Source organism: Diorhabda sublineata, chromosome 3 (genome assembly GCF_026230105.1).
Source record: "Diorhabda sublineata isolate icDioSubl1.1 chromosome 3, icDioSubl1.1, whole genome shotgun sequence".
NCBI classification, from domain to species: domain Eukaryota; kingdom Metazoa; phylum Arthropoda; class Insecta; order Coleoptera; family Chrysomelidae; genus Diorhabda; species Diorhabda sublineata.
Genome location: NC_079476.1, coordinates 4,266,954 through 4,290,275, shown reverse-complemented (window position 1 = coordinate 4,290,275; position 23,322 = coordinate 4,266,954). Strand labels below are relative to the sequence as shown.

At 34.3% G+C, this 23,322-nt stretch overlaps 3 protein-coding genes across 6 annotated transcripts in view; 1 reads left to right on the top strand and 2 right to left on the bottom strand.

Moving 5' to 3' along the window:
- Positions 1-1,258: 1,258 nt before the first annotated feature.
- LOC130440949 (isopentenyl-diphosphate Delta-isomerase 1) lies at positions 1,259-7,387 on the bottom strand. The gene is made up of 3 exons (XM_056774357.1): positions 7,030-7,387; positions 6,627-6,920; positions 1,259-1,791 (listed from the first exon to the last, which is right to left on the bottom strand). Exons 2-3 carry the CDS (start codon positions 6,906-6,908, stop codon positions 1,336-1,338), a joined length of 738 nt encoding a protein of 245 aa, XP_056630335.1. The 5' UTR covers positions 6,909-6,920; positions 7,030-7,387; the 3' UTR covers positions 1,259-1,335.
- Positions 7,388-8,010: 623 nt separating this feature from the next.
- LOC130440951 (40S ribosomal protein S20) lies at positions 8,011-8,784 on the top strand. Its single transcript, XM_056774359.1, has 2 exons — positions 8,011-8,248; positions 8,375-8,784. The coding sequence occupies exons 1-2, from the start codon at positions 8,246-8,248 to the stop codon at positions 8,735-8,737; spliced, it is 366 nt and encodes a 121-aa protein (XP_056630337.1). The 5' UTR covers positions 8,011-8,245; the 3' UTR covers positions 8,738-8,784.
- Positions 8,785-9,372: 588 nt separating this feature from the next.
- Positions 9,373-23,322, bottom strand: part of LOC130440947 (neutral ceramidase) — a 44,291-nt gene continuing 30,341 nt past the window's right edge. For all 4 annotated transcript variants that reach the window (XM_056774350.1, XM_056774352.1, XM_056774354.1 and 1 more), the window contains 4 exons: positions 20,449-20,544; positions 17,053-17,220; positions 10,060-10,175; positions 9,373-9,664 (listed from right to left, as the gene is read on the bottom strand). In XM_056774350.1, coding sequence (XP_056630328.1) covers positions 9,484-9,664; positions 10,060-10,175; positions 17,053-17,220; positions 20,449-20,544 — 561 coding nt within the window. In that variant the 3' untranslated portion in view covers positions 9,373-9,483. The remainder of the gene's footprint in view (positions 9,665-10,059; positions 10,176-17,052; positions 17,221-20,448; positions 20,545-23,322) is intronic.

Below are 23,322 nucleotides of genomic sequence, written 5' to 3'. Positions count from 1 at the left end.
TCTGAGAAGTTTTGTTAAGATTTAGCCTGTTGGCTACACACTCTTGTCTTCTTGGTTCGGACGTTGACGTTTCTGATCAGAACTGAAGACACAGCCAGTCGGCGCTGCTACTGGATTCATGTAGTTAAACATTCCTCAGTAGACGCTATCCGTCGATATCTTCACCTCCAGCCGCGAACCACTAGTCAACTAGATCTCTAGGCCTAGACGGCGATATGTTAATTAATTTATTAGGTGATACATAAAAAAACATAATATCTATTTGCACGTATTATTTCCAATAATTCATGATGGCTTGCGGTTCCACCATCAATAGCTACGATCTTCTCCTTGTAATAGCGAGCCATTAGGGATGCCAATTTTGGTGGATTGTCGATGACATCACGTTCTTCGTAGGAGATGTAATTCAATATTCGTCGAGGCATTAGCCAGGAAAGTAGTTGTTTTGGCCGGTATAAAAAATTCCGTTCTGGAAATTTTTCCCTCAAAGATGAGGAACGTTCTGGTCGGCCTACTGAAGTTGATGATGACCAAATCAAAGTAATAGTTGAAGAGGAGATTCATATAACTATTCGGGAGGTTGAGAAGAGACTACATGTATCACATACAACACCAACCGACCCTTTCTTGAAAAGAATCATCACTGCTGATGGGAAAATGGGTCCTGTACAGTAACATAGTTCGAAAAAGATCGTGGAGCAAACACGATAAACCAGAACAAAAAAAGCTCATGCTGTCAGTTTGGTGGGATTTGTGTTTTTTTGCGCTGCTTCAAAGGAACCAAACGATAAATTCTGATGTTTACTGTCAACAATTAATGAAAGAAAAACGAGCAGAATTGTCAAATCGGAAATGCTTAGTGTTCCACCATTATAATGCAAGGCCTTCCAAATCTTTGGCAACTCTTGGAGCTTGACTAGGAAGTGATGCCTCAAACTGTTTAACGTCTTGCCGTCGATTGTTGGGGTTTTAACTAGTGTAGAACTACCGATCTCTTCTGTTTTGACTGGTGCTTGTATATTGCATTGTTCTTTTCGATCTTCTTCTCTTTTATTGGAGTGTCTTTTGTCCTTAAGTCTACCATCTTCTTCTCTAACTCCTTGATTTGTTCGTTCATTTGAGTTTTCATCGTTATCTTCTCATTCTCGATATTTGATTTTAATCAGCGGGAATGTCGGTTTTCAATGATAAAATTTCGGCTAATATTGACAAGATTTTCATCACGAAAAACGTTACAGAATTTGAAAGAGAATTAAAATTAGCGATATTTCTTTATTTCACTTAACTTTTTTAATATATAAATCTTAATATACAAGGACACAAAGTAAAATGCATTCACTTTTTAAAGTGATATATCTTGTCGTGGTCGGCAAAATCTTCGAGACGATCCAAATTATCCCACCAAAGTCTCAATCTATGTTTCAAAATAATCATAAACCAAGGAGTAAAAGGATCCCTCATTTCTTTAAGAAAAAAATCTAATTCCGCTCTAGGTACATAACTAATTTCAGATATTTCGTTTGAATTAGGTTTGATTTTCAAATCGCTTTGTAGAATGAATACATAATCTAATTCGTGTTCTCCCCAAATGCCATCTCCTTCGTCTTTGTATAGTATCCTAGTCATGTATTGGAGCTGATCTAAATGCAATTGTTCCTTTGGAATACCTAGTTCGTAATTTAATCTGCGGATGGCTGCTTTTTTAGTTCCGATGACGTTTTCCGCTTCTTCTGGATAATCTGCTATCGGATGACTACAGCACGAGTTGGTATAAGTATTGGCGTAAGTTACCTAAAAATAAAAAAACGTCGATAATAAATTTGAATCTAAGAAGAAAGCGTATGGCACTCGTAACTTATATCTAGAGCATTAAATCTTTAACACAGTTGATAAATTTGACACGAAGCAAAGGTTTGATAAAGATATCACTCACATTTTTCTCAGATGGCACGTAGGAAATTTGAAACAATTTCTTATAATACTCATCTATTATGAAAAAATATTTCACTTCAATATGTCGATTCTTCTTCATTCTTCCAGCTTTAATTGTACTTTGGTTGTCTATATAGAGCGTTGCCTTCGTTTCTTTTTCTCTTCTGAGTTTATAGCTTCTTCATATGTAAGCATAACTTCAAAATTCATTCATTTTGTGTTTCAGCAAATCTCACTGGCATCTTACGTTATCTCCTTGGTCTTCCATTATTTTCTCCTCATTTCTTCAATTTTTTTCATTACTATTTTCTTTTCACCATAATTATTTTCATCCATTTCTTCATCATCTCCATCTTCATTGTAGAACTCAATAATTTCAATTTCTTGTATCTTGGGTGTGTCACTGAAGAAAGTATTTGTGAAGATTACATCATGACTGTAGAATATCTTTCTTTGTTCAATGGTCTGTATATCCAACAAACATTGCTTCTTCACCTCTCTCATCTAGTTTCTTATATTTTTTGAGAAAACTCTTTGTCCAAAAATTCTCAAGTTCTTGATGTTGCGTTTCTTGTTGTACCAAGGAGATGTCTTTGATCCTTTAGTAGGGCATCTATTGGTGACATAAGCTGCAGTCAAGACAGCTTTTCACCACATTACCATCAAAGACTAGAGCTCTTGCTTTGTTTAATAGAGTTAAAATCATTCTTTGTCCAAAAATTCTCAAGTTCTTGATGTTGCGTTTCTTGTTGTACCAAGGAGATGTCTTTGATCCTTTAGTAGGGCATCTATTGGTGATATAAGCTGCAGTCAAGACAGCTTTTCACCACATTACCATCAAACACTAGAGCTCTTGCTTTGTTTAACAGAGTTAAAATCATTCTTTCACTCTTGCCATTTAATTGTGGAGTATAGGCGATGGTGTAGTCTTGCTTGATACCTTTTTCTTGACACCATTCTATCATTAGGTGATTCTTGAACTATCCGCTATTGTCCATTAGTATTTTGCTCACTTTTAAATTGAAGTGGGCTTCACTTTGTCGAACAAAGATTTTGATATATTTGAAGACTTTTTCTGATCTTTCTGTTTCGAGAAGATACGCGTTACAAAAATGTGTGTAGTCATCAATCAAAACCAGGAAATAGTTCAACACAATGTAAATTTTTAGCTCCAGTAGAAATCCTTTGAAATCATCTGATTGAAGACAACTAATCAGCACCAAACAGATCCCATGGGCTGTTTTCACTTTCATCACGTTGCCATAGATACATATTTTCGATTTTGACGTTCCAAATATTTATTTCAAAATGTCACGATTTGGTTGTAATACTGACGAGATTATTGATGAAATCATAGAATCAAATATATCAAAAAATACTTTAACGGTAAAAAATTTTATAGAAATTATTAATTAGATGGAAATCGGACGACGGAAGAATTGGCGTTGATTTTAAAGGATTGGGTTGTGAACAAGAGCAGAAAAGATGGTACAGAGTTCGAAGAAACTACGGTTAAAACCATGCTAACAAATAACCTGTTCGAAATAAATACAAATAATCCGACGTCATGCCAATTGAGTCAAATTTCGGGTTTTTTATTTGGTTTTATGTGTTTTTTTTTATTGTAGCTATAATTATAACAAATGATATTTCAACTTAATAAATACGAGCCCCGTCCCATTTCAGTTGGTCCAATTGAAAAAAATTACTAATTATTGCTTTTTCAGCTATTAAAATCTGGCAAATTGTTTCGTTTTGAGCACTTATTTTCTATAAACATTTTAGATACTTTTACAGGAGTTACAAGTCTTAACATATAATTACAAACCAAAAAAAAACAAAAATAGAATGTAATCTGAGAAGCTTAAATATTAAACATACTTTTAAAAGTTACCATTGCGTAACATCCCCTTTATTTTTAATAACAGCCGTTATTCTTTGAGGCATGGAGTTTATTAAATTCTGGCAGTATTCGGGAGTAAAATCATCACAAATTTCTTGTAGTCTTTCTTTTAATTCCATGACAGTTCAATAGCCATAGAGGGCAAGAGAACACAACAAGAACTATGTGTAGTCAATTTAAATAAAACAACCAACAAAGCTCTGGCAAGTGGGCTGAAGAATAACAACTTTAAACTGTGGCACAGAAAATTAGGAAACCTCAGTTGTGGAAAAATAAAGAAAACTTCTGGAATCTGTAATGGTACAGAATCCAATGGCAAACACAACAATAGTCTGACGGGTCGGGAGACATACATTGTAACATTGTGTGGAACTATTTCCTGGTTTTGATTAATGACTACACACATTTTGGTAACGTGTATCTTCTCGAAACAGAAAGATCAGAAAAAGTCTTCAAATATATCAAAATCTTTGTTCGACAAAGTGAAGCCCACTTCAATTTAAAAGTGAGCAAAAACTAATGGACAATAGCGGATAGTTCAAGAATCACCTAATGATAGAATGGTGTCAAGAAAAAGGTATCTCTATTAAACAAAGCAAGAGCTCTACTCTTTGATGATAATTTGGGGAAAAGCTGTCTTGACTGCAGCTTATTATAAGCTATATAATATATCACCAATATATGCCCTACTGAAGGATCAAAGACATCTCATTGGTACAACAAGAAACGCAACATCAAGAACTTGAGAATTTTTGGATTAAATTAAGGATCAGAACAATACCAACTTGATGTAACCCTACTTGAATATTGTCGAAATCGAACATCATAAACAAATTATTAATAGATTGTGTATTGGAAATACATCTTCATCAGTTGTAGATACTAACACATCTGGATGTCTTCACTTAACTTTTCTAATTTTTCTTTTGTTGATTGCACCTGAACATGCTATTCAGCTTCAAACATTTTGAATATTCCTTTGTTCACGTATTACAGCACAGTAGTCACTTTTGCTTTATTTGTCCTAACATTCGAGTTTTTGAAGAAATTAATTTGTTAGCGACCTTCTACTTTATTAAAGAAACTCAATAAGACCTCGGGATGCATTCGAAATCATCCTCTACCTATCTGCACTCCAGTTTAGATCAAAATAAATTTTAGTAAATTTGTGGTGATTTTATTCTTTATATTCGCTGGTAAGTTTTTCTTTGCTTTTTTATCATTATGGTCACAAAAATTTATACGGATTCCTTTTATTTTAAGCAAATTTTGTATGATAGTTTTCATATAAATTCGTATTTTCTATTTATTTGGGGGAAACAACAAATTCCTTCTTGGTTATATTCTAAAAAAAAAAATAAATTCGGTTTATTTAAATATTAGATCATAAGCTCCTTTTATTCAAATCTGTTCTTTCTCCTCGTTCTTTTTTCAATAATTTCCATCTGTGTTCCCGTTTCCTTCCTCATTTTATTTTTTCCGCAGTTCTACAGCTGCCGGGTTGGAGTTCCAACCACACCCAAAGGACTCAACCACAAGAAACAAATTTAACTCAACTCCAACAACTGGGAATCCAGTTGAGGTCTGCAAGAATCCCTGATTTCCATAGATAAGTCTCAGCCTCATCTTTAACAATATATAAATAATTCTGTTGAATATGGAATACTTATTGAGAAGAATCTGTTGTACTTAATTCTTATGTGAAACAAAAGGCACAAAATTATTTACCTTTAAATAAGGATCGCTAAGTTTTAAAAACTTGACAGACTTTTTTAAGTTTTCAAAAACTATAGATTTACCCAATATTTGATATACACACCTAAAAAGCTCCTTATATATAAAATTGCACAGCAGGCCTTTTTTAAAGTGCTTGTTACTTATTACTTGGGGAAAATAAATTATAAGGCTACTTGTACTAGTTACTGGGAGCGCTTTTTCTCAGTAAAAAAATTTTGCTATGCTATGACAAATCACTGTAAAACACATGAATTACGAAGAACAATTTTAGAAGAATTTCATCAATAAATTTATTTACTGTATCTGTAGTGTTTTTTTCCAATTCCAAATTGGAATTTACTTAATGAATATTCCTAACATTTACCAAATAATCATATTCTATTTGCTGTCACAACATACAGGAAGTTCATGAATATTTTTATGATCTGCAACTTCATCTAATTTATTCAAGTGATCCCACCAAAGCCTCAATCTATGTCTTAGAATCATTTGAAACCAAGGAGTAATGGGACCTATCAAAGTGGGAATATATTGATCCAGTTCGTTCCTTGGAACAAAACTAATTTCAGAAACTTCTGTAGGATTTGGCTTGAGACTTAACTTAAATTTCAAGTCTATTTGAAGGAAAAGTATGTAATTTATTTCATGTTCACCCCATTTACCATCACCTTTATCTTTATAATAAATTCTTGTTATGTACTGAAGTTTTTCAATGGGTATTTTTTCTATTTTAATTCCCAATTCATGATTTAACCTTCGTAGAGCTGCTCTTTTTACGCCAATAGCATTAGATTCTTCATTTTCTCCATGGAAATCTGCCACTGGGTGTTCAATACATGAATTTGTGTAATATTCGGGGTAAATTATCTAAAATAATTATTGTGATAAAAGAGAATTTCCTCCAATTGGAAATATTTTCAAATGCTCTGCAAACGTAAACATTTCTACATGCTGAATAACAAAAAAGTACATTGCCAAAGTAATCATGAATTTTTTGAAGAGAGTAATATATCTAGTTTTCATTTATAACAATAGGATTAAAATATAAACTGACCTTATGTGATGACCTCTTTTGTAAAAGTAAATCTCCTCTCTTGTTAAACAGAAAAACACTAAATGCCCTGTGTAAAGGAATGTCTCCATTTGGTTGTACTAAGTGGCATTCTTTCTTATTAGCTTGTCCAATAATATTATCATTTGTATCTACCAGGAAACATTTTTCATTTAACAATGCTGCTTGTGTTGGATCTATTAATGGTTCTTTTGTATTTATTAATGTAGTTGAAAATGATTTACTGATTGTTCGGTTAACTGAAGATCTTAATGCAGATAACATTGTAACTTATTACTAAAAAATATAAATAAAATGTCTATAAAGTAGATGTATAATTACAACTTCTTTGAAAATTGATGATTTTTAAGTAGAGCAAAATAATTAGTAGTTTTAGCAAACTTACGAGTCTCTCCTCTCCCATTCAAAATCACAAAGTGAAACTTAAATATGTGAACTTCTTTAATATTCGAACATTCCAATTATATACAACGGAATTTCTAATAAGAGTTTCTGCTTATTTATGTACCACACAACAAATTTGCTATCATATAGATAAACATTGATGTATCCGAAATTATTTCGATATTTATGAAGTTTTTATGATGATAAGCGATAATAGGATTTTTAATCTTGTCAAATAAATTGTATCAATACAATTTGTAAATAAATAATGTAATTTAATTGATAATGAAATGTTGGATTATATTTTTACACAGAACAAACAAACTGGCTGATTTTAAGCTCAGTAATCACTTGCAAGTGATTATTATACTGTAAAGCTGTGTCCACACTTTGTCGACCGACTTTCGGCTTGTCCACGTTGGCCAGTGCATGTGGACGTGTCGACCGACATTCACCTCTAGTTTAGCGGAGTGCTTGTAATTTACATATAATTAAAAAAATAAGTAATGAAAAAGATGCTGTGGCGGCTGCTACTTCAATTATCATTGCCACAGTTGGTAGCCAGCTGGACCGCCGTCGCCGCCCAAGGAGGTTTCGGGTACGACCTAGCTTTGTTCGAGGAAGAAGAAAGTACATCACTGAGGAGTTCAAAAGATATATTATTGGATGATGTAGAAAAGCTCAATTTGGAATAGGTACTGATATGATGCAGGATTCCAAAAATGTCCGATATCGAAAATTTGTTAAAGATTCGACTCGACACGAGATAGTTCGACAAAGTTGGGCGAAACGTTCACAGTCGTTCGACATTGTCGATCGACGAAGTCGAATGTGTTGATTGACATATTGTGGACACAGCTTAAGCTTATATGTCAAAATCATATAGATTCTTTAACTATGAATTTAAAATAATGATATTTATATTTCGTAAGTTTGTTAAAAAGTATCTTTTAATTAGTATTAAATTCATATAATAGCTAAATAGTATTATAATGTTTAGGGCAATTACAAATTAGTTGAATGAGGAATAATAAATTCTCGTCATTGGCTGTTTACCTCATCATACTAAGATACATAAGCAAATGTCAAATTATAGATTTCCGCCTCGTGCTGTGTTTCATTCTTTCTTATTTCTTCGTTTGTGATTCTGGTTCAGCGCTGGTCAATTATTAAGTTTCACCTATAAAATTGATTATCTCGACCAGAAACAACTTAAAATGGTAAATATGTTTAAAAATACTTGTTAATTTTATATAACCATTCATGTTACCGTATTGAACTAAATAATTTTAAAAATGTGAGGTTATAAAGAGCGCATGTTGATTTGAACATTTTTCAATATTTAGGCATCTGTAGAAAAGGCAAATCCCGAAAAACCCGGACAGGAAACTGCTCCAATCCATCACATCAGGATTACTTTAACTTCCCGCAATGTTCGATCATTGGAAAAAGTTTGCTCTGATCTTATTGAAGCAGCCAAAAAACAAAAACTTAGGGCCAAGGGACCTGTACGTATGCCCACCAAGATTTTGAGAATAACAACACGTAAAACTCCTTGTGGTGAGGGTTCAAAAACATGGGATAGATTCCAAATGAGGATCCACAAAAGAGTTATTGATCTACATTCCCCCTCAGAAATAGTTAAGCAAATAACTTCCATTAATATTGAGCCTGGTGTAGAAGTTGAAGTCACCATCGCAGATGATTAATTATTTCTCATGTAACATTTTGTAAGTAATAAAGTGTTATGTACTATTTTTATTAATGGTTTTTTTTGTATTCATTACAAAATTCTGGAATGGTTGCACTGTGGAGCAAAACTAGTTTTCAAATGGTAAAACTTTAATACTAATAACATGAAAATTTGAAAACTGGTTGTAGAAGAGTTCAGTTTTAGTTATCTAAAATGGAGAGTCCCTCGTGTTGCCTGCATTAAATATTAGTGGGTGTTACATTTAGACACACAAATCTCAAAAATATTCATAATAAATTTATTAAAAACCTTAAAAATGGGTTTGTGTGTAAAACTAAAGCATTGTAGCATTATTTTATGTTTAGTTCTTATAAGCTAATTTTAATCCATCCAAAAACAGCAATTTACTGAGGTTAGGTTAGGGGTGGTATTTGAGATGTATTCTGATTTTAATCAAACTTTGTGAATTATAATACTAAAAAAATGGTATCTATTGACCGAGATGATTACCATTAATTTAGTATATATAGACTATACATTTATTACTTTACAGAGATAGTTGGATGGATATCTAGAGAGTTCAAGCCAATAGGATAGGTGTAAAAACCCTATAGTTCATTTCATAGGTTAACTCAATATGAATAATAAAAATAAAGAACAATATGTCTTTATTAAAGAAATAAATTTCATAATTTAAATCAGTAATACATTAGAGTCAATTTTTTTAACATCAAATTAACTATTAGATATTCTGAATTATTATTAAGTAGATACTGTGAAAGAATTTGATGTTCCAGAATATGGATATATTCCACCAAAAATGTACTTGTAATTTCCAAAATGTGTTATTCTGTAAGTTCCAGGATTCACTTTTTTAGTAATTTTCCACTGAATTTCAGCTTGACTTATTGGTTTAAACGTCTCTTGTCTTTTCCAAATAAATCTAAAAAGATAAGTTGAGTATAGTAAACATACATAACAAAATAAGAAAGTGTATTTGCAGTTTCATACAACAGATAAAAAATTAAATTATAAATCCAAACACAAGAATTTCTTTGTAATGTTGTTCATATCAATCCATTTTTCAAACGTCTATCTATTACAAAAAATGATCAGTTTTGATATTTTTTCACATTGTTTTATTGTTTCGTTGTTGATTTGCCCCTTGATTCAGTCAATCTTTTCTTCTGTTCTTTTCCAATGATGATTGATATTATACCAACTATTACAAAAACCTGTACTTCTCCAAATAATATTGAGAAAATATTTTTATTAATACTGTATATTTTTGATTCAGGCCTCCTATAATAAATTTACTCAAACCAAGCAGTTACTTACTTAGTTTCCCAATCTGCATCGGTAGCAACAACTTTCCACGTTGCATCCTTTTGCTGCATTTCAATATTTAAGAAGGTTTTTTCTTGCATGTTGTCATTACGAGGATGGCCTGCGACCTGTAATAATAAATTATAGTTTCAAGTTGCAGCAAAATATACAGAGATGTATACATAGTACGGTCCATGAGTTTTTAGCCTAATAAGAAAGGTCATCAATAGAAAATGAACTGAATATTGTTCAAAACATTCTTCCTTTTTTTCCCACAAACTTTTCAGAATGTCTTACTAAATCTTCTATGTCACTATATAATAATATGCATTTTTAGAATCAAATTGTTTGTTCAATTTTAACGTCGCTGTTGAATTTTTAACCCCTAACTCGGCCTTCAGCTTTGCGAACAAAAAAATAGTCGGACGGGGCCAGATCAAGGCTGTATGGTGGGTGTTCAATCTCTGGGAAGCTACATTCGTGTACAGCAGCCTTGGAAAGCGAATCAGTGTGGTATGGAGCATTGTCATGAAGCAAGCACACACCTAGGCTGATTTTGCCTAGGTGTGCTTGATAATTTTTTGACCCAACTGCCTAGCAAGCCGTATTAATAAGCCGCGTTCGCGATTGTATTTAATTCCTTGAAGTCGATTAAAAGGATATCTCCACAGTTCCAAAATATTGTAGCCATCACTTTTATGGTGCTTTTCGTAACCTTTGTTTTTTTGGCACGGGTTCTTCTTTCTGATGTCACTCCATGGAACCTCTTTTGAATGTCAGATCATAAGAGAGAGATATTCGTTGGTTAAAAGTGGTAGGATAAGAAGGATTTTTATAAGGAGGGGGGTTTGATATAGGAATTGCTCCACTACAGGGTTGGGGTTGTGGTGGCTTCGTGGGGTTGTGTTTGCCTAACTTTTTTGGAAGGGAAAAGCGGGGATTTTTACTAGAAGGAAGCGAAGAGGGAGCTTGCAAGCAAAACGGGTCTTTTCGAATAATTTTTTTTTGGTTTTTTGAAAAAAAATTGTGTTTTTTTGTTTATTTCAAATTTAAAAGGGAGCGGGCGGGTACAGCTGCGTTATTCTCTATGGTCGGCCATTTGGTTGGAGAATCGGTTCACCAGGTTGCAGGGAAACCGCAACACCGACGTGTCGGATCAGTGAAAAACCAAATTACAATTGATCGGATCATATTTTCTTGGTTTTCGTGGCAAAACTCTAAAAATTGCTTTCTTGACTTGGCCAAAATTGGCAGAAACATTGAATACATCATTACAAATGAAGTGTCAAATATCCCCTTCGATCCTACTTCTGCAAAAAATTTTATTCGAGATCAATAGTACAAAATTAAGGTTTTTCCCATTTTTCTCGAAAATGGTAGGTATTATCGTAAAAATAGGTTCGACAAAAGTTTTAGATCATACAATTGTCTACATAAATGGTTTGGTCACTTTTTCTCTTAAGACTCACCATTCGTGAGATCTCGCGGTTTTAATCTTTAGAAAATTCATATTTCAGGCACTAAAATGCATCATCGGAGGCTCAATATAAATGAAACTATAGTATATTTCAAAAAGGTATAGAGTAATAAAATGAGTGATTACGCCCAGTTCGACTCAATTTCGGTGTCGGCCATAGGTGTAGGTCTTGAAATAGTATTGTTTGAAATATTAAAATTTCAAGTAGTTGCGTTAAGAGAATTAGGAAAAGTGTGTTTTCTGGCCTGAAGTGTCAATTATAGAAATATTGTGTAGGGATTACATAGTTAGTAGATTATATAGTTACGTTTTGCATTCAACAGGTACCGGTTAACCTTCTATGTACATAATGCCTAATTTTTATTCTGTTAAAATAAAATTCTTTCCTTTTTACGAGTACCCTACCGGCACACCTTTAGCACACTATTTTCAGTGTTTGTGAATGGATAACAATAGGCTAAACCCATAAATTGACCCCAACCCGGGTGGTACTACCTGCACTTGATAAAAAGAAAGAATTTTACAATGAAATCAATGCCAAACTATGAAAGTGGCTTAAATATTCGTTGCATACTTAATGAAGTTTTATTACTCTACACCATTCTGAAATAAACTATAAAAAACTCTTGGTTTGTGTTACTTATACCGACAATTATTTCTTCTTGCACAATTTCTGTTTGTTGTTCTAAGAAAAGAGATGCATCAATTGTCTCTTCATTAATATTATAAATATCTTCATCTGTTGTATTTGTTTCAATATTGGAGCAAGTTTGACCCTGATGCATACTTGCGAACAAAATAATTCCTCTTTTTGACATCTTCGATTCTTACTACAATCCGTCTTGCATTTACAAAAAATAGTATTAAGCAATTTTTCTGGAGCAGGCGGGAGTAAAGTTTGAATTCACTCCAAATAATTATTTGTTAATTTCCAGCCTAGCCACTTTTGAACTTGATAATACATACGATACAAGTGTTTAAATGCAGAAGCAGATGTTAAAGGCAGACAAGACAATTTCATAATTTCAATTAAATCATCACGTTTTTGGAACAATTTTTTGAAAAACTCATATTTTATCTCTTTTTAAAAATTGCCGATGTAGTATCGCAACCAGTTATTGCATGTAAAAATAAAATATGAGCTTGGCATTTCGGATATGCAGTCAAACTTTGTCTTTGAATATGTTATTGATTGTACTTGAGCTTTTCCAGGTTTCAAAAAGTAAATAATTTTATCATTTGCTGTTTCAATTATAAGGACATCGGCATCATTCTTAGCTTGTTTTATTATTGGAATACCAGCTGTAAATTCTTCACATAACATTGAAAAAAAGTTATTGTGAGTATTTGCAAGAAATTGTTCTTGCAAATACTCTTTCATAGTTCGATCAAAAACGATATCATCAAACAGGTGAAGAAGTTTTTGTAGTAGGACGACGTTATTCTGCAGCTCTAATATACTTCATAGAAAGAACCTTAATTTTGTACTCTTGATCTTGAATAAAATTTCTTCTTCTTCCTACTCCATTTTAGGAAGATTGCCTGTTCATTATTCGCAGCATGCCCATTGCCTCATTTGATGGTAAGATTATCACTCCATCTTTTTCGTGGCCTCCCCATACTTCTTCTCCCCAGTGGTGAGTTGTTCCTGCTATCTTTACTATTCTTTCCTCGCTCATTCCACTCTGCATTTTTGCCTTATGTCGTCGCTACGTTCCCTATCTAGGAGCGTTATTCCAGTAATTTTTCGTAGGACTTTCATTTCGTTTGTTTCCAGGAGCCTTTTTGTTTTTGCTGTATCAGGCCGAGTTTCTGCTGTGTACGTCATTATGGGTCTGATTACAGTTTTGTAGTACTTGACTTGGCCTCAATACTTATGTATTTGTTTTTTCATATAGTGTCGTTCAGACATCCGGCTGCTCTTGCTGCTTTTGTTGTTTGATACTCATAGACGACAAAATGTATTCAACGTCTCTGCCAATTTTTAGCTCTATGCGAATTTTGGCTAAGTTATGATTTATTTTGACTGGATAATTTTTAATCGCCGGCCACATAGAACAATTTCTTCCACTAATTTAATGTTTTATGCAGTAGTCACCATTACAAGACCTCCTGCACGTGGGTCATCTTCTAATGATACACGTCTCCAGCGAAACTTGGACCAATTCTATTATATGAGGCCGAGAAATCATGGATCGCACTAAGTAAATATAAAAACTAATCCCTTTAGATCTTTTTATTTGTTTTGTTGCTAAATTGTCTTGATTTTCAATCAGGAGAGACCCAAAGTAGACATTGTAGCAACAAAAACATATAAAAGTATTGACACAAAGCAAGACAACGTGCAATGCAAGGCAAGTCGCAACATATATAGATAAGACATGCAGTCAAACCAGTTGATTGTAGAAGTACTTATTTTCTGGTCGATTAGCAAATACTTGCATGTGCAATTCAAGGCAAGACGCAATATAACTAGATCAGACATGCAGTCACATTAGCTGATTGTCCAGAGTTCTTTGTTTTTGGTTGGCAAAAATTTAGAAGCTTTTGCTGTGATCGAGGAGAGGTCAAGTATCCCACAGAGCGTAAGTAGCAAAGAAAAAAGTTAATGACTGTCATCGACAATACTTTTGCTTAATGTCAAACAACATGCAATATTTTAAGCTTCCAAAAAGTTAACATGCAATTTCTTACACGTTGTCCTGCTCCATGTAAAGCGGCGTATTCGTACCGATCATTCCTATAATTGAATACGATTTGGAAGAAATAGAATTTCGCATTAAAATGATATTTGTGTTTATACGAGGAGGTACCCAAAAGTGACCGGAATAGCGTTGCCATGGGTGGAGCTTTTGTAGTACTGATTTCTGCCGCATAGCGCAATTCGTCGCCAGTTCAGTGCCGCGCGGGCCGTTGACCTGCCACGTTCTGTTCGTCATTAGTGATCGTTTTTGCTAGTGCTGTTTCAGTACTGCTTCGTTTTTTATTTTATTTATTTAAGTGAACAACGTCCCGCTGCGAAATTTTGTTTTCTACTCGGTAAAAACGCTGCCGAAACTGTTTAAATGTTGAAAACTTTTTACAAAGATGATGCTATGGGGAAAACTCAAGTGTATGAGTTGTTTTCTCGATTTAAAAATGGCGACATGTTGATTGATGACAAACCTCGCTCTGGACGTCCATCAACTGCCCGAATCGATGAAAATGTTGAAAGAATTCGAGATCTTCTACGCACAGACGGTCGACAGACAATTGATCAACTGTCTGAAATTAGTGGAATATTTTGGTGCTCGGTTCAGCAAACAGGTGACTGGTTCTTCCACCATGACAACGTACCCGCGTCAAAAATAACATAGTTCCGCTGTCCCACGTACCTTACTCGCCTAACCTGGCTCCGTGTGACTTTTTCTTGTTTCCACGCATTGAAAGGGCCATAAAAGGACGACGATTTGAAAACATTGAAGACACCAAGAAAACAACGAGACAGGAGCTTGCAGCCATCTCTAAAGATGAGTTCAAACAATGTTTCGAACAGTGGAAACACCGCTGGGATAAATGTATTACTTGTAATGGAGAGTATTTTGAAGGGGATAAGGTTGTTTTGTAAATATGTAGCATTTGAAAAATAATTCCGATTATTTTTGGGTACCCTCGTATTCAGTTTCTTGATTATTTAACTGTGCAAAATTTTTAGTACTATAAATAAAATTTTTTTTAGAAAAGGCACCAAGATAAATAAGGTTTGTTGTGAAGAAACTTTTTATTTAAATACCATATCGTTCATAAGTATAATTCCTTCCTAGAGTGATGCAATTGATCAAAAGCTGTTCCAATATTTTTTTGCATCAATATTTCTGTTCTCGCACAATTTTTTTGTACTTTTAACAGCAATCAGAAATACATTTTCTATGAGCTTTTTTGTTGGCTATAGATCTATAGGCTCGTCTTGGTAATGTCCCGATGAGATGTCTCCAATGAGAAGTTGTCTTGCACTTGATTTGAGATCACTTGGCCAGCTTCGTGTCAGTTTTCTATTGTTTGGTTCTTTGGTTGGTGGCTGTCCAGCTTTAGTTAGTGGTTACGGCTTCTTTCTTGTACTGTCTATTGTATTGTTGGAATACGGAGGTCTTAATGGATCAATTTGTTTGTGACATACCATGCTGCATTGACTAGTGATGGATTTGTTTTCGTTTCTTGGCTAGGTCTAAGTGTAATCCCAGGTATTTGACACAAGAAGTTACGGTTATCACTATTTTGTTAATAGTAACCGTAGGACATTGGCTTTTTCTTAGTTTTTTAAATTAAATTTTATTTTTCATCTTCCGAGCCATTTTTCGATCTGGAATAAGTGGTTTTGGAGATTGAGATTAGGAAAAGCTATTATTAGATCCTCATGTATAACCAGTATCACTGTGTCACCAGCAAATGCGCTTGATATAGTGTAGTCTGAGGTTGGAATGTCAGAAGTATATGTCAGGTATAGGACTGGCCCTAGGACGCTACCTTGTGGAACTCCAGCTTTAATAGGTTGAAATTCAAAGGACTCATCACTAACTTTTGTTGTGAAGGTTTTGTTTGACACATATGACTGAAGTAGAGTGTAGTATAAGTATGTACTACTCGCTGAAACTGTTGAACTGTGGAATGTTTGTGACGAAATCCGAATTGGTGATCTGGAATCATATTTAGGATAGGATCTATACGATGTAATACCAACTTTTCTAAGACCTTAGATCATATTGATAGCTGATTGGTCTGTATGATGTGATGTCCTGTAGCTGCTTCCCTGGTTTTGGAATGAGGATAATTTCAGATTTTTTTATTTCCTTGGCCAGGAGTGTAATCTGAATATGGCATTAAATATATATTTTAACATTATTAAAGCTTTAGTGGGGGACTATTTTTTTATGTTTTTGCACTGTCAATAATAAATGGGAGCCAGTTCTGGAGAATATGGTGGCTGCGGGATCGCTTTTATCACACTCATTGTATTGGTGAAGACTGTTTTCACTCATATTTAGGGCTATAACTATTTGGTTTTTTTCTCAAGCGAACAAATAATATAATAGTCACAGTTTTTTAGCAATCAAAGAAGAAGAATCAAGAACGACAACTTTAGAAATACAATAGATGACGTGATTTGGCCTCTTAATCAGTCGGGCAACATGCGTACATCTCAAAATACAGGGGGTATAAACTTTCCAACCGATTATTGCGGGTTTCTTAGCTTCGGATATATTAATTGTATCTAGTACACTTAGAAGACTCCACGTTTTATTCATAGATATATATGATGAGTCCACATGGACTTACGGTTTGTTAGATGTTTAACGCATTTTATACGGGGAGTAAACATTATTTTTCAATTCTTAATTTGGTATGAGTACTGTACGTATTTATGAGATATTGATTGTTCCTCGAATAACTGCCTTCTGCAATTGATATTGGAAGAACTATACATATGCACTATAAATGACAAGTGATAGCAGAGCATTATTGAACAACGTTTTGATGATACATATACTTACAAACGTAGCAGAGGCAATATCTCCAATCGTGTAACTTTCTTTTGGTTGTACAATACAATCTCCATAATTATTCCACCAACCACTGGCGTCAAAAATAACCGGAGGAACAAGTGACATCAGATTGTTGGGAAATTTGTACGGCTCCGAATCATCAGTGATTGGTGTATTCTGAAAAAATTTACAATTTTCAGTAGTAATAACCCAAGGACATTGCTAATTTTCAGAAAAATAGATTTCGAAAGCTTGTTGCTTGGAGGTATGTTGCCTATAAGCAACAAGCTTGAAAAAGTTATTACATTTTTGAGCAATTTTGAATGTTCGAGGGTTATTTCAATACAAGGTTATATTTAACTCGATTTGTTACAGAACTATCGTTGTTTGATTCGATGCAAAAAAAAGTCAGTCAAGCAAGCAGCAGGTCCTCACCTCGCCAGGCCAATTCTACCGTGGCTATGTGATAGAATTTTGGTTGCAGCTCTTAGGGGTACTTTCATACGATAAATTCATCATTTCCGTTATTTCTACGGAACCTAATGCTGTGAAACTTTGTTTCCTTTTACAGTCTTGTCATCATTTTCTTGCATTTCATTTTTATAAATATTCACATCATTTTTCTTTCGCTAGCGTTAAAATCAAGCTTTTTAGCTCTCTTCTTACGCGGAGTGTAGCAACTTAATCGCAACAAATTACGCAACAGACAAATATAAACAATCTCACTGCTGTACGATAATACGATTCCGTCCCTGTACTACATCTGATCTAACAGCTCCTTCAGCGATGTGTGCCCGGCATCGTTATTGGTCGATGATATCGATTTGATTTCAATTGGCAAGTGATTGTGCATTTTTTTGGATTGTAAAATATTGAGCCCTCAACTAATTCTGAACGTAGTGTAGGTAGGTGTTCCTAAGTGGATAGCCGTGCAACAATTTTTCTGAAATTGGGGAAGCGTACTTACGAATTAACAGGTAGAGTTAGAATTTTTAATCTTTTAAAGAAGTCCCTGCAGTGAGTCCTGGTGTTAAGTTCGAGTAAATATCTAACAGCTCTCTTGTGTAGTTTGAAGATTCGCTCAAATTGAGTCGCACCACACGTACCCCAGAAGGGATGACATATCAGAGATGGGACTCAATTAGGGGATAATACACTGTTAGGGAGGTGGATAAGTTCAGTTCTTTGGAAACTGATCTCAGCGTAATACAGGAGTAACTGTAAATATTGCCATGGAAAAATTTATGGACCAAGCCGAGTAATAAAAATAAAAGGTTTTTCTAGGTCGATTGTTCAATTTAAATTTTTGATTGAAAATCGAGCGCGACGTGGAAAAAATCAGGTTTGATTTAAGGCGTGTTTATACAGCGAATATGATACCCCTTCAATTGAGAGAGCCAGCTGGATTTTTTGCTGCAGTATTTTCTCCCTGATTATTTTGGATTAGCTATACAGTTAGAAATTTTGTTATTGATTGATTGAAATAAGTGATTTCATTCAAATAAGTAGAAAATGGATCTAGTTATCAAATTATATTAAAATTTTCACAACCACAATTTTTGTCTACATGAGGGGCAGTTTTTAAGGGATGAAAATATGCAAAATAATCATTTACAAAAAATATCTGATCATAAATGCGTTTTTTACCTCTCTTGCAATAAGAGATGATTTTTATGGTAAAAAATTCGAGATAAAGAAAATTTTGAGTTGAATACAATAAAAAGAACACTTTTAATAAAAGGTGATCCAACTATAATGCACGATGTTAATTGATGATGTTAATTGTGAGTCGCACAAAATTGTTGAAGCCTTTTACGAAAATGGGCGTTCAAATCAAAATGCATTTCGTGCATTTCGTGAGCGTAATCGACCAAATGTTTCCACAATCGGGAGAATTGTGCGCAAATTTCAGCAAACCGGGTGTGTAGGAAATGTGAAAACACCTGTGCATGCTCGCCCTGTTCGTTCTGCGGAAAACATTGCTGTTGTTCGCGATAGTGTGGCAGAAGAGCCGCCAACCTTGACTCCCAACATTTAAACATCTCACGAACATCACTGATGCGAATTTGAATAAAGATTTGAATTTACACGGTTACAAGGTTCAATTGACTCAAGAGTTGAACTCTGCTGACCATTTCAAACGTCGTCAATACGCCGAATGGTTGGTTGAACAGACAGAAGTGAACGATCTTCAGCGACGAGGCACACTTTCACCTTAGTGGATTCGTTAACAAGCAGAATTGCCGCATTTGGGCAAATGAGAATCCACGATTGATTGTTGAAAATTCGACGCATCCACAAAGAGTGAGTGTTTGGTGTGGTTTATAGGCTGGCGGCGTCATCGGACCTGGACGATAAGTGGTTCCAACAGGATAGTGCCACTTGCCACACAGCCAACGAAACAATGGCTCTTTTGCGCGAGAAATTCAATGGACGTGTTATCTCACGTCGTGGCGATGTTAATTGGCCACCACGATCATGTGATTTGACACCGTTGGACTTGTTTCTTTGGGGATATTTGAAAGAAAAAGTGTACGTCAACAAGCCAAGAACAATTCAAGAGCTAAAGGATGAAATAATTCGGCACATTAACGACATTGAACCTCAATTATGTCTCAGAGTCATTGAAAATATGGACCATCGGATAGAGGTATGCCACCGAAGCCATGACGAGCATTTGGCCGAAATTTTGTATCACACATAATTGTCATAGATCCTTGTGCGTTTTGGTTGGACCACCCTTTATAAATTAAGTAAGATAAAGTAGTATAATTGTTTTTTATAAGGGTTGAAAAACATAAATAGTATCCTAAAACGTCATGAGATCTTCATTTTAATTCCACCAATGTTTTTAAACTTTCTAAATGCTTTAACTTTTATATAACTGAATTTTGACAATAAGGGGTAGTTTTCACCCATTATAATAACCTACACATATTGGCATACGTAGATGTAGTAAAGTAAAGGGTATATTGAACTTAATTCCAAAATTTCACGCAAATCCATGCGTCTTGAAGGAAATATAAGGGGATACCATATTTTTACCGTTGTTCATTAGACTATAAATAAATACTTGCCGTTATTTGAAAAAAAAAATGGAATAATAGAGTGTATTCGATACAATCTGCTGATCATAGTTTCCTAAAATCCTTCTTTCCAAATGACTCTATGAATAAAGTGTCCTAGAAGCATGATTTTCCAAGTCACTCGGCCACCAAAAAAGAATATGAAAAGTTTGCAGGTTTTAAAAACTATTAGAAACAAAACGGAAACTTCTTGATTGTATCAACGTGTCTGCTTAATTTCGTAAAAGATACTGACATTAACAAGTATGTCATATCTGATATAAATGAAATATATCCTCACTTAAAATAATAATAATTTTATTTAAAAACAAAATCTTACCGAAATAAGCGCTTTTGTCAATTCTTTGTACCGTTGGATATATATGGGAAGAGTATACGGACCATATATAGTTGAAGCACCTTCATACCTTTGTAGCTAAAACAACATAAAACAATTATTGAGAACAATATAAGAGAAAAAAAAAAAGAATAACTTTATCATTCGCCCAAAGGTGAATCTTCCGTTTTTGTTAGTTCCTTAAAACGGTTAAAATGGTTGCTGGAATTCGACTAAGCATCCTGGGATCAAAAATTTCGTAGCTCAGCTTTTCTCAACATTTAAACATTCGTACTACTACTTTTACTTTCTACTTTTAGAAGTCCTTCAGTAAATCTCGATGTCGCCTTTTATTTTGGAAATGTTTATTTCTATTGTTAGTAAATGAATACAGTGAAACCTGGATAAGTGATAGTACTTTATAAGTGAGAGCAATAGCCAGGACCCGCCATTTTAAGTTCCCAAAACCTCTATTAGCGAGAAATAGAAACCTCTGTAAGAGAGTATCGTTTTTCCCTCATAGACTTCGACAGACAATCTTTATTTACAAATTTAACATGTGCTATTTTATGACTCATTCTTAACTTTCGTGGAACTTCCTACCATTTTTTTGGTATTCTCGTCATTATTGTACTTATTCTATTTCCCGGAACCAAATAATGTTGTTATTTTATCGCATTCTTTTCAAATGGACACGTGTGCCTGTGTACCGTCCTGTTTGTCGGACTTACTCAGTTTATAGTTATCAATTGCGAAGGAGAGTTCTGTGCTGCATCATGTCAAAACGAAAAATTAAAGTACTATCATTAAGTGATAAATTTAAAATAGTGAATGAGTTTGTATCCTGAAAATCGCGAAATGAAATTCAGTGGGAGTTTAATTTACCAGAATCCACCATGGAAATATTAAGAGGGCTAGAGTTTCTGAATTTCCCAATATCGAAAAGTGCCTTTCGGCATGGATAAAACAAACTCTCGATAAGAATATTCCCATAGATGGACCTTTGTTGAAAGAAAAATCAAAAGAGTTTGCTACAAAACGGGGAATCCAGAACTTTTCATCTAGCAACGGCTTGTTAGAGGATTTTAAAAGGCGTCATGGCATAGCTTTCAAAAAAGCAGCCAGAGAAAGTAAATCAGTCGACCAAGGTGTGTGCAACCACTGGAGTGAAGATCTGCCAAATCTTTTAGAAGGGTATGAACCAGACGATATTGATAACGCGGATGAAACTGCTTTGTTATTTAAGTGTCTTCCGGTTAAAACATTTACGTTTAAAGGCGAAAAATGCCATGGAGGAAAACAAAGCAAGGGGCGCCTTACACTTCTCCAGTGGGTAAACATGAGTGGTACGGACAAACTCCCACTTCTCATCATCGGGAAATCAAAGCGACCTAGATGTTTTAAAGGTGTCAAAACTCTACCCGTTGATTATGCCAATAATACAATGGCTTAGATGACCAAGATATTATTTAAAGATTGGTTGAAAATAGTTGACAAACAAATGAAGATAAACCGAAAAAAAAATTCTACTATTCATTGACAATTGTGCTGCCCATACAGACTTACCAACATAAAAGTAATGTTTTTACCTGTTAACAGCACTAGTAAACTTCAACCATTAGATCAAGGCATCATTCACACTTTTAAACGCTTTCATCAAAGAGAAGTCATTAAACATATTCTTACGAGTCTGGAAGAAAACAGTAGCCCTGACATTAACGTACTTTTAGCTATGAAATTTGGTAGAAAAGCATGGTACTTGGTCAGTGAAGTTACTGTCAAAAACTTCAAATTAACGACTAAGTAACTACCGCTGGAGAACAACCGGACGACGATATCGTTAAGAATTGTGTGAATACCTGTATTGCTGGAAATGACAGTGAAGACGAGGCAGATTCCGGAAAAAGAAATAAAGATCATTCCAATGAAATGCGTTGGAGACGGTGCATCAGTACTTTGAATACGCGGAGGTTGTTGATCAAGTAACATACGACGAAATTTATGAGTTAGAGAAAAAACATTCAAAATACAAAAACAAAAACCCAAACGAAATTGACGGTTTTTTTAAGTGCAAATAAGTTCTAAATAAAATAAGATTACATAGTACATGAATTTTTGTTTTCGTAAGCATTTAAAAATATATATGTACATAATATATGTTTTTCGTATCATACACATAATTTTATCATATTACATATTTGCTACATTTGTACTTGCTGTTGCTCAAAGGAGTTTACCTATTAACGTCCATTAACCCTAGAACGACCAAGGTTTGGCACTTAGTGCCACCTTGAGACATTTTTTTGTATGTTCTTTTAATTTTCAAGAAAAAATTCTATACATACATTGTTTCTAGGTCCATACTGTTTGTACCACGTGAACATGAACTGCATAGTACAACGTCGTACTTTTTAAATTAAACTCAAAATCGTTTGGCTAAAAAGTGCCATGCCTTGGCTGATTCTTTTGTTTTCGTAAGTTCTGTTCAGTTTTCAACTTGAAATCCGCCTGTGTATTGTTGTATCATTTTTGGGTAGCAAATTTGCAAATAATAGTAACAATAGTTTTTTTTATACAATTCTTCAAACAAGTGCAATATTCAGTCGATATCTGTCTCAGAGCGAAATTGAAGAAGCAGTGGAAAATATTTCGGACTTTGAGGTTATGTAGTCCGACGAATCCTCAAGTGATAGTGATGAGGAAGATCATGTTAGTGAAGTAGGTGAAGCTACGTCTAGTAAAAAAGAAGTGACTCCAGATTTATTGTCAGACAACTCTAACAAGACACGATTTGTTGCGAAAAATGGTGAGGTATATATAAAAGATCTACCTCGAATTTCACGTCGTTCTCTACAGAATATATTGCATGAAAAACCA

What these genes read in the sequence shown, in the direction of transcription:
- LOC130440949 (XM_056774357.1), bottom strand. Translation starts at nt 6,908, where the DNA reads ATGTTATCTGCATTAAGATCTTCAGTTAACCGAACAATCAGTAAATCA. An exon ending in AAAAGAGGTCATCACATAAG is followed by an intron (nt 1,792 to 6,626) that starts GTCAGTTTATAT and finishes TTTTATTTTTAG; the next exon opens with GTAACTTACGCCAATACTTA.